The 9331-nt window shown below is 51.1% G+C and overlaps 6 protein-coding genes across 6 annotated transcripts; 2 read left to right on the top strand and 4 right to left on the bottom strand.

Moving 5' to 3' along the window:
• Positions 1 to 397: 397 nt before the first annotated feature.
• SEPMUDRAFT_149801 (5-proFAR isomerase) lies at positions 398 to 1534 on the bottom strand. The gene is made up of 3 exons (XM_016905776.1): positions 1196 to 1534; positions 946 to 1132; positions 398 to 847 (listed from the first exon to the last, which is right to left on the bottom strand). The coding sequence occupies exons 1-3, from the start codon at positions 1493 to 1495 to the stop codon at positions 555 to 557; spliced, it is 780 nt and encodes a 259-aa protein (XP_016760115.1). The 5' UTR covers positions 1496 to 1534; the 3' UTR covers positions 398 to 554.
• A 158-nt stretch (positions 1535 to 1692) lies between these two features.
• On the top strand, positions 1693 to 2547 carry SEPMUDRAFT_15723 (uncharacterized protein; the record flags this gene model as incomplete). Its single annotated transcript, XM_016907725.1, has 1 exon — positions 1693 to 2547. A coding segment is annotated over one exon (855 nt), but the record flags the coding sequence as incomplete, so codon positions are not given.
• A 478-nt stretch (positions 2548 to 3025) lies between these two features.
• SEPMUDRAFT_149800 (EMP24_GP25L-domain-containing protein) lies at positions 3026 to 4270 on the bottom strand. Its single transcript, XM_016905775.1, has 3 exons — positions 3956 to 4270; positions 3691 to 3869; positions 3026 to 3621 (listed from the first exon to the last, which is right to left on the bottom strand). Exons 1-3 carry the CDS (start codon positions 4125 to 4127, stop codon positions 3331 to 3333), a joined length of 642 nt encoding a protein of 213 aa, XP_016760113.1. The 5' UTR covers positions 4128 to 4270; the 3' UTR covers positions 3026 to 3330.
• Positions 4271 to 4885: 615 nt separating this feature from the next.
• Positions 4886 to 5338, bottom strand: SEPMUDRAFT_117942 (uncharacterized protein; the record flags this gene model as incomplete). The annotated part of the gene is made up of 1 exon (XM_016901387.1): positions 4886 to 5338. The coding sequence occupies one exon, from the start codon at positions 5336 to 5338 to the stop codon at positions 4886 to 4888; it is 453 nt and encodes a 150-aa protein (XP_016760112.1).
• Positions 5339 to 5509: 171 nt separating this feature from the next.
• SEPMUDRAFT_149799 (uncharacterized protein) lies at positions 5510 to 6151 on the bottom strand. The gene is made up of 4 exons (XM_016905774.1): positions 6013 to 6151; positions 5904 to 5960; positions 5769 to 5852; positions 5510 to 5715 (listed from the first exon to the last, which is right to left on the bottom strand). The coding sequence occupies exons 1-4, from the start codon at positions 6092 to 6094 to the stop codon at positions 5690 to 5692; spliced, it is 249 nt and encodes an 82-aa protein (XP_016760111.1). The 5' UTR covers positions 6095 to 6151; the 3' UTR covers positions 5510 to 5689.
• A 1313-nt stretch (positions 6152 to 7464) lies between these two features.
• On the top strand, positions 7465 to 8131 carry SEPMUDRAFT_46239 (uncharacterized protein; the record flags this gene model as incomplete). The annotated part of the gene is made up of 3 exons (XM_016908991.1): positions 7465 to 7647; positions 7709 to 7805; positions 7893 to 8131. Coding segments are annotated over 3 exons (519 nt in total), but the record flags the coding sequence as incomplete, so codon positions are not given.
• Between the last annotated feature and the right edge of the window lie 1200 nt (positions 8132 to 9331).

Raw genomic sequence — 9331 nt, 5'->3', positions numbered from 1 at the left:
AGCCCTCTTCGGTTGATTGCGTTTCAGCTGTTCAGATTCCGAACCGGCAGCATGGAGCGGTAAGTAGAGAATCTCGTAATAAGACTGCCATCAACAAAGAGCACTACCTTACCCTACTAGGCTACTACCTTACCTAGGTACTGTACCTACGAGGTACCGACGCATTCATAAAGGCTTCTTTGTTATTACATTTGTGCATATCTACGGCTTTCAGCTCCAGCTCCTCAGGGAGGGGGTAGTCGATCATATCTGGAATCATGGTAGCTGTAAACCCTGCATGCAGTCAAGCAGTGAACTGCATAGAGAACGTCGAGCTTGGCGTGCGACTGCTGAGACGACTGTCGTGTGACCTCTGTCTGCGGTGTGACCTCTTGATCGTCGTTTTGCGCCAGTCAAAGAATTTGCCATTTAAGCTTTTTGCGTCTCTAGCACAAGAGATTGAGTTTTATAGTGAACAAGTCAGTGCTCCCGAGACTACTGTACTTTGGACGCCACGTCTAGTAGTAGTCCTGTAGAGCTAGAACTACCCCTAGGAGGTACGGCGAGATGCGCCTTCAAGCGTTTCTAGCCTGCTGATTCCACCGACAGCACTCCTCAAACGTCACCCCCTTGCCGCCAAAGATGTCGAGAGCGCTCCCGATGGTGAGATCAACCTTGCCGCTGCTGAGGCGGTCGACGAGTTCCAAATCCGCAATGCTCCGGCCACCGCCAGCGTACGTGACTGGTATCGTACAGATCTCCGCCAGGTACTTGACCAGTCCTTCATCGATGCCGGCTTGCAAGCCTTCGGCATCGGCTGCATGGATTAGGAATTCACTACAGTAGGGTTCCAGCAATGTGATGTTCTCTGCAGTACTCCACGTGTCAGCCCTGCCTAGTCACTAGTCCTACCGTACTGCCGGCGTCCTGTCCTTCTCCTCGTAGCGTGAAAAAAAATATGCGTACCTTGATTGATCTCGAACTCCGTAATGGTCTGCCATCGGTCCATCGCAACTCTCCATCCTTGACCCACGCGGCGGCAGCTGAGGTCAATGACAAGCTTTTCTTTATCGCCATCTAGCGCTGCAAGCACCGATTGAAGTCTGTCCAGCGCGAAGGAACCGGACGGAAATAAGAAGGAAGTGATGATGACCTACTGTGGAAGGTGAGCGCTTGATTGGATGTTGTCTGTTGCACTGCTTGTTCAGCATCGTACCCTTTCTGCGCCTGCATCTATCCATTGCTTCGCGTTGGAGTCCTTGATACCACCGCCAATTTGCAGTCCGCCGGGCCAGACAGCGAGGGCTTCGCGCGCTGCTTCGTCATTACCAGGCCCGAGCATGATGACATGTCCACCTCGAAGGTTGTGCTTCTTGTAGAGTTCGGCATAGTATGCTGAAGGGTGCTCGGAAGTGAAATTGGTCTTCAAGCCTGTATTGTCTGTGGACAACGTCCCTCCCACGATTTGCTTGACGCTCCCCGCGTGTAGGTCTATACATGGACGGAATTGAGTCATGATCGGAGAGCAGTCGTGTATGTCGATACCTGATTCTTGATCACCTCAGTGCTGTTGTTCTTGTCTGAACCGAATGGAGTCTCTGGATTTGATGGGGTTGAAAAAGCTTGGCGACGCGAATCCTCCACTTCCAGCGCCCGCCACAAGTTCACGACGAGCACTCAAAAGTGAACAAGCATACCAATTCGCCGTCCAAAATGGCAGTCACACTTGGCAAACGAAAGCGGACAGCCCCAGAGAAACGCGAAAAGGTACCCAAGCGATTACCGAAGCAAGCGACAGAATCAGACGACAACGACGACGACGCAGAGGCCCGAGCGCTTTTGAAGAAAGCTTTCGAGGCGAAATTTGAGCCTCTGCACGTGCAGCCCATACCAAGCAAGCCACATACTGAAGTTGCAGAAGAAAACGACGAAGACGACAGCGATGCCGAGTCGGACTGGAGTGGACTGTCCGGCGACGAAGACCAAGTCGAAGTCATCGAGCATGTCATACCGACAATAGACTCCATCTTCGACGCCTCTGCCAAGAAATTTCTCTCCTCAAAACCGCCCACATCCGACACAGAAAATGATAATAGCAAAAGTCAAACAAAAGCAAAAAAAGCCGCTTCCACCACAGACGAAGATGGCACAGAGTCCACCAATCTCAAACACGACCTCGCACTCCAACGCCTCCTCAAAGAATCCCATCTCCTCGACGCCTCCTCATTCTCCTCTTCCTCCTTCTCCCCCACCGCCCCCGAGGGCAAAAACCGATTAAAAGCCCTCGACATGCGAATCCTCGACCTCGGAGCCAAAAACTCCACTCTCCAGCAAGAGAACATGCCCATGCACATCCGCAAGGGCATCGCAGGCAAAGCCGCAAATCGCGAAACCACGCGAAGAAGGGAGGCGAAAGAAAACGGAGTGATTTTGGAGAAATTCAAAAGCAGCGCGCCGTCCAAGGTACGGAAGCAGCGGCGAGAACGCGGTGTGGGAGGGGTGGGAATTGGGAAGATGCAAGGCAGCACGTTGAAATTGAGTTCGTATGATATTCGGAGTATTGAAGGAACGAGGACGAGGAGTTCTGGGTCTGGAAAGAGAGGAGGAAAGCGGCGGTGAGAAGTGAAATTTCTCTGGATATCGCAATTGCGAGAAAAACGTCTCGGGAATGGCTGGTCCTGTGCCAGAAACGTAGATCTAATGCTGGGTATGCGCAGTCACACCCGTGCCGAAATGGTACATACTTCATAATTCATGTGTGATGATGGCAAGGTATTGTGAACTGTTACGAAAACATCTTAGCATCCCCGTCAAATTCCGTCATTATCCAGCCCGTTCTTGAGTCCCAGTGATACATAGTCTTGTCTCGGAATATCAGACAGCTTTCACAATACGTTCATCGAGAGATATTTGGCATCCGGAGTTGTCCTCCGAAGTGGCTGAGGTCTGAAAAGCCCGAGATCATCTACTACGACGACTACCTGTACATGTGATGTACCTAGGAAATTCGGTATATTGCACCTGCTAGAAGGCTTCGTTTCGGTCGTATTTGTTGCGTACTTAATCTTACGGATGTGCATGTAGCTACATACCTCTTAGACTTGGGTCAACAGTCAAGCGTGAAAGCAAAAGTGACATGACAATCTACGACACTATTCCTTGAATACATCTCTACGCGGCGGACACATATTCTGTAAGCGGCGCTGTATACAGCATATAATCAACGCTGACGCTATGCTGCTGGTCCCAGCAATATAGACCGACAGTCGTAACAGAGTCGCACAATTGGAGCTCGAGTTTGTCTTTTCATTATTCGGTATTCCTGTCGAGTATGTGCCTGCATCTCTCCATTTACACGTAACCCTTGCGACCTCCAGTGAAGAACATCTTCACAATGAAGACCTGTAACCCTGCCATGGCGATCATGAATATCGTTTCCATCACATTCATGTTGAAGATTCTCTTTTCTGTGCTCCTGACCGTGCTGAAGTTTCGGTTCTCGCGCGTTCGGAAGTACTTTTGCTGTCTGTTGAGGGTAGAGACTTGGCCAGAAAGCTTCATGATGGTCTCTTCGACACTGCTTAGCTGTTCGACAGAGGCGCCGCCCTTGGTCGGTAGGTTGGCTCGAGGCTCGTTCTCGACCTGGGCGGGTGTTAGTGGGGATGATGGCCTGTCGCCGACTGCCCTTCTGTGAGCAGGAAGAAGACCTACTGAAATATCAAAGTCTACGACCTTGTCGGAAAAGGTGGAAAAGACATTGGCAAAGCAGAAGCGATACTCGCCCGTCTTGGTTGCCGTGAAGATAAAGTCGCCCTGTCGTTCTTTGGTGCCGCTGAGAATGGTCTTATCCTTGCCGGGCTGCTCTTCTGGGCCAAAGACGGAGTAGTCGACTGTCGCTTGCTGTCAGCTGCCATGCATGATGTTCCCTCTGCTTTTTCTCAGAGGTCAGTTCCCGTGGAAGATCAAGACAACGCACTGTCAAAGTCGCCGCCACTCTGCACAGCGAAGTAGAAAGCAATCTTGGCATTCGCCTCGTCCACCTGGGCGTAGAAGCACTCGTGCTCGTTCGGGTTGAATTTGTAGGTCAGGGCGGTGGCCGAAGCGTAGGAGGTGAGCAGTCCGAGCAGGGCGGTGGTGGAGAACAACATGGCGGCGGACACAAGGTGGTGTACAGTCGAATGGAAGGCAAAGGAGGTGAAGAGGAAGAAGAAGAGGTCGTGGCAGGTGTCGTCCCCTCGCGACTGGTCTGTCTGTCTCGCTGTCTGGTCTCGCTGTCTCTGTGCGCTTTCTTCTGTCGTTCTGGTGGCCGTGGCCTCTTTCTGACGGGACGGACCCTGGACAGACAGCTTTCCACACGCGACTCCGCGACTTTCGGGGGACGGGGGCCAATGACGGGAGAGAAAGCACGATTGATTGAGTTACCGCTAGCGGATGTACCCTTCTCTTGCCCCGGCCTTCTGGAATCTGGACCACCCTCACCACCCGAGCGGGCAACGCAGAAGTGCCAGCTGCTCTCCAATCGAATGCCTCTCAATCCACCCCTACCGCCCTCACCTGACGCCTTTACTGGTGGATCGATCGCCGCCTCTGAAAGCCTTCAGTCGCTCGAATCGCCTTCGATCACCTGGCTGTTCCAAGTACGAGTGAGGAAGACGAGCGTGCCTTTTCAGCAGGCAGGAATTTGATCGGATACAGACGCTCTTGTCTTCAAGCAGACATTATAGAGTCATTCAACTGTCTACGGAGCTGGGTTGGCACTCCAACAAAGGAGGCGGCATTTGATAATGAGGAAGAGCAAGTGCAGTTTGAATACATCAAGAAGGGCGATATTAGCTCGCTGAGAGCGGTTGAGAAGCATTCAGAAGCAGTGGAAGCAGTAGAGGCAAATGCACCGACAATATAGCCCTCAGAACGACATCCTTTCCATTCCCGACATGATCATCACTGATTCAGTTGGTAGTGCACGGCCAGACAGTCGTTGGTGCTGGTGCGAGGCCGTTCTCCATTGGTAACCACACCATTCACCTTCCAGCGCATTATTCACATTTTCCAGCCACTGCTCCCACATCCGGCCGTCCTGAGGCTGCCCATCGGGAGCCTTTACAGACTGGCACACCTTCTTGAAGCGTGCCATTTCTGAGATTCGAACGGTCCCCATTAAGACACAATTCAAGGTCCGGAGCGACCATTTCGGAACGGCGTAGCTTTTGGACTCGAACTCCATCACTCTGGATGAACCCTCTTTCAAATGAAAGCACCGACCGGGTCTCTGGTTCGGCTCAGTGGCCACACAAAGAAGTGTTCCGAGATAACGTGTGCCTTGCACTTCTGCGGCCGAGACTTCGTAGAACTTGGGCATCTTGAAGTTTGTTTTCTCTCGGTTCTGGTGGGCTTGCTTGGAATGGTCTTGAATTTATGCCTTAGGATGGTTCACTCTTTGACTGGTTTGGTACGCATGGCTTGTAGTTGAGATTGTGGGTCGCTCGTTACGGCCGAGAACCGCTCACTTCATTCTGTTGTTCTACTAAAATATCCACCTCGGCTACTCAAGTTCCAGGAATCCCCCTTGGCCCATCCTCTCCTCGCCTCGTGCTTCACTGTTCGAGCCATGCCAATCGAAAACGTCGCTTGACTTTCGTCCCTCCTGCAGAACACGCATACGAACATACTCCGTATCGTCTGCCTGGGCAGTCACCAGCGAGGAGTCCAGCTACTCATCAAATTGGACTTCATCGGCTGTTGCTGTGTTAGGAAACCAATGGTTGTAAGGGATACCTCGAATGACTTACCACTTTCCGGAGGGGTCGTGCTGCGGCCGCCAAAGTAGCCAGCAGGCTTTTGCTTCTTCTTCTTGTCGGGTTCGATTTCATCGGCTGCTACTGTATTAGGATTGGGAACTGTAAGAGATCCTCGGAACAACACACCTCTCTCTAGGAGAGTCAGGCTGCGACCGGTCAAGTCACCAGAGGTATCGCGAGCGGCTACACTACATTAGATCGTGGCACTGCAGCACAACAGCTAACAAGCATATACCAATCTCAGATTTGGACGCTAGCGGCGCAGCAGCGGCCAGAGCCACGAGGCTAGACAGGGACAACACTCGCAGAAAGTGCATTGCGACCGGATAATGGTTGTGTTAAACGTAGGGAGGAATGTTTGAACTGAGTGAGTCTCTGTGCAAAAGAAGGAGGGACCTATATATATATAAGGTACATATATATATTGCCGATGGCAAAACGGCAGAGACGACAAAGAGATATTCCAGCTCGCTATCGTGGCCATGGGGCCGCGTGATTCGGTTGATATCTACAATACTACCTTACACGCTTGATAACAATTCGCCAGGCCTTTAATGGGAAGACAGCAATCGCGGCAATCACAACTGGCGACAGTGACCAAGCTACAGGCCTCTCCCTTAGTTATCGCACAAGACAGATGCATCGAGAACGAATCCTGCGCTTCCTGCAATCGACGACACCTCGTATACCTAGGTATGTAGCTATCACCCTGGAACCTGCAAGGTGGGCATCCAAACTTTAACAAGCTCTGATCGAAAGCCTCTCGTTTCTACCAAAACCTGCTCTTTTGTAGGTCAGCGCATGTTTGTAGCCCACACCGGCGATAACAGAGCCTTGGATATAAGAGACACACTACTACCTATTCATCTGTCTACAAGACACCTTACAGTTTCTGGACTCCCACCAGGTCTAGTATACAGGCGACGCGAGAGCTTCTCGGCGTCTAGTCTGCTGGGCTCATGCCACATGGTAACAATCCGTGATGGCTTTACCGCCGCATAAGGTGAGGGCACGATCACGAACTACTCCCCTGTCCAGCACGTGAGGTCAGAGTGCGTGAATAAGCGAGTTTGTGAGACCACTGCACGATGGAGGGGGACCTGTCAGAGTCCTTGCGAGAAAGAAGGCGAGATGTCGACTGGCCTGGTTCTGACACTGGCCACGCCTAAAGTCAATCTCATCGTTCAGAATTTACAATTCATCTCTACTGGATACGCCTATCATACCTGAGGTGAGCTTGGACAAACGCCATTTGCAACGACGATGGCAGCGGCCTTCCGACAGGTACGAGTCATCCAACTGGAAAGAGAAGAGGACCACCTTCTCTCTGAAAAGGATGAGGGAAGCGAGGATGGTCTGTACATCCCCCATAAGGATTCACAAAGGCCATCGACTCCATCCCCGCACCTTTCGTTCGCAAAACTCTGGTATCTTCTCCTCCTTCTTTTCACAAATCTGGCATCCATCTTTTCTACCTACTGGTACTCCGAGAACCATTTCAGACGAACCTTCTCTCCGGACTTTTTCGGTGGTGAGTACTCTATAAGAGCATTTCTTTTCGTCGTTTTTAACGTGACTTCTCGCAGCCAAGAAAGTCTTTCCCGGTCTGGACCGTTCCCTCTCCGTCGTCAGCTTCAGCAACCATGTGGTCAACACAACCAGCCGATGGACCGCTCCACCTAGCAAAGAAGTGGACCACGCCTGGAGCGAACTCGGCATTCATGACAAGGGCTTCATGCTGCCAGGAAACGTGGGTCGAGAGTACGGATTAGACCCACGAAAGCATGTGTATGCTCCTAAAGGGACCATGTTGGAGGAAGAAGATGGATTTCCCGTGTTCATTCAGGCACTGCATGATGTGCATTGTTTGGTAAGTTCCCGTTTCCTACACTGAAATGAAGAGGCACTGGAATGACGTGAGATATTGCTAGAATGAGCTGCGAAGAGCTCTATACTTCAACAAAGCCTACTATAAGAAGTTTGAGAATGACACATTGACACCCGAGCCATTTCGCAGAAGCCATATCAGTAAGTCCATTCCTGCCTTCCGATCTTCTCGCCCGTGGTGTCAGATAAGAGCAATATTTTCTGACAGTCGAATGCGTGGTACCTTAGATCATTGCCTTGACAACGTCCGCGAACGTCTCATGTGTACGGCAGATGCCGGTATCATACCCTCGGTATGGACCAGCCGAGATGAAAACTGGCCACTATTTGGTAGCCGGCACAAGTGCCACAACTACGAGGCCCTGGTGGCATGGAATACGAAGTTGCACAGTACTGAACGAGAGCGAGCGGTCAATTGGAGCGTACAGCTGACTGCTCCTAATGATGCTATATTTTTTGACATCTGACTAGAGAATGGCCGTAAACCCTGAGACGGGAGACGTAAGAGTGTGACTGAAGGCATGGAGTGTGGAAGATCAAATGCGGGAGACGGAACGCAGTCGGGCGGCGAAGGATCGTCTAGTGGGGTGATGAAGAAAGGGCGCAGAGCGGGGGGCGACGAGGATGAGAAGTGAAGGATCATGGATGAGAAGTGAAAGATGAGGAGTGAAGGATGAGGAGTAATGATGGGTTCATGGTATGGATCGTGGAGCGCAGAACGCTTTTCGATAAAGAGTTGGTTGGAATCAGCCAGACCCGAGGGTTGCAATTCTTGATTGCAACCATAAGGTACTGTACCATACATCTAGCCATAGCTGATAACAGTCTTGTATTAGGTAAGTAGCTGTTCGTAACCTTGTCACAGTAGCTGCTCGTAAGTTCCAGCTTCCCTGCTATCCTAGGTACCTACAGTATCCTGATTCGCCTACAGTAGTGCCAGGCAGTCTACTAAGGGTCACCTGCTAGAAGCAGGCCATCATTGGCCTTACAGTATAGCCTGAAGTCGGATGATTTTTCCCTTTCAAATTAGCGCGAACTTTCATCTGACCTTACCTCTTCCTACCTCCAGGAGGTACAGCCTACTTACTGTGAGTCTACCTTCTACCTCCAGAGGCTGTCTACCAGACCAGGTATTGTATATCTCCTCTCCTAGACTCAATGATATGGCCTATCGCCTACGGGATTGCCTGTTGGTGGTGAGTAATGTCGACCAATCTCGCATACACGTAGTGCGTGCGTGTGTAGGATCCCTCTCTCTCTTTCTCTCTCTCTTTTTCCAAGTACCAGACGTATCTTATTATCCTTCTCGTTCACCTTCTTGTTGACCTTCTTGTTCTCCTTCTTGTTCTCCTTCTCCTTCTCTTTGAGCTTCTTCTCTGTCATTCTTCTTCATCCTTCTATCATCTCCTTTCCCCTTGTCTTTCTCCCTTGTCTTTCTCCCTTGTCTTTCTCCCTTGTTATTCCCCGCTCTCGCTCTCCCTTCTCCCTTCTCCCTCGCCTTCTTCTCTCTCTTCTGCATTTTGTCGATGGCAGCGGTTTTTTTGTTTCAGGTGGTAACGCATTAGGTCTAGTGGAGTTTGCGCCCCTCCCCCGCAAAGGATGCGCCAATCAGAGCCCATGCTTTCGATGGTCCTCCACTCCCTCGCTTCGGAAGGGAAGTCGGTCAT

This window comes from Sphaerulina musiva, assembly GCF_000320565.1.
Source record: "Sphaerulina musiva SO2202 unplaced genomic scaffold SEPMUscaffold_6, whole genome shotgun sequence".
Taxonomy (NCBI): domain Eukaryota; kingdom Fungi; phylum Ascomycota; class Dothideomycetes; order Mycosphaerellales; family Mycosphaerellaceae; genus Sphaerulina; species Sphaerulina musiva.
Note: the sequence above shows the minus strand (reverse complement) of the source record. Positions and strands in the feature narration are given on the sequence as shown.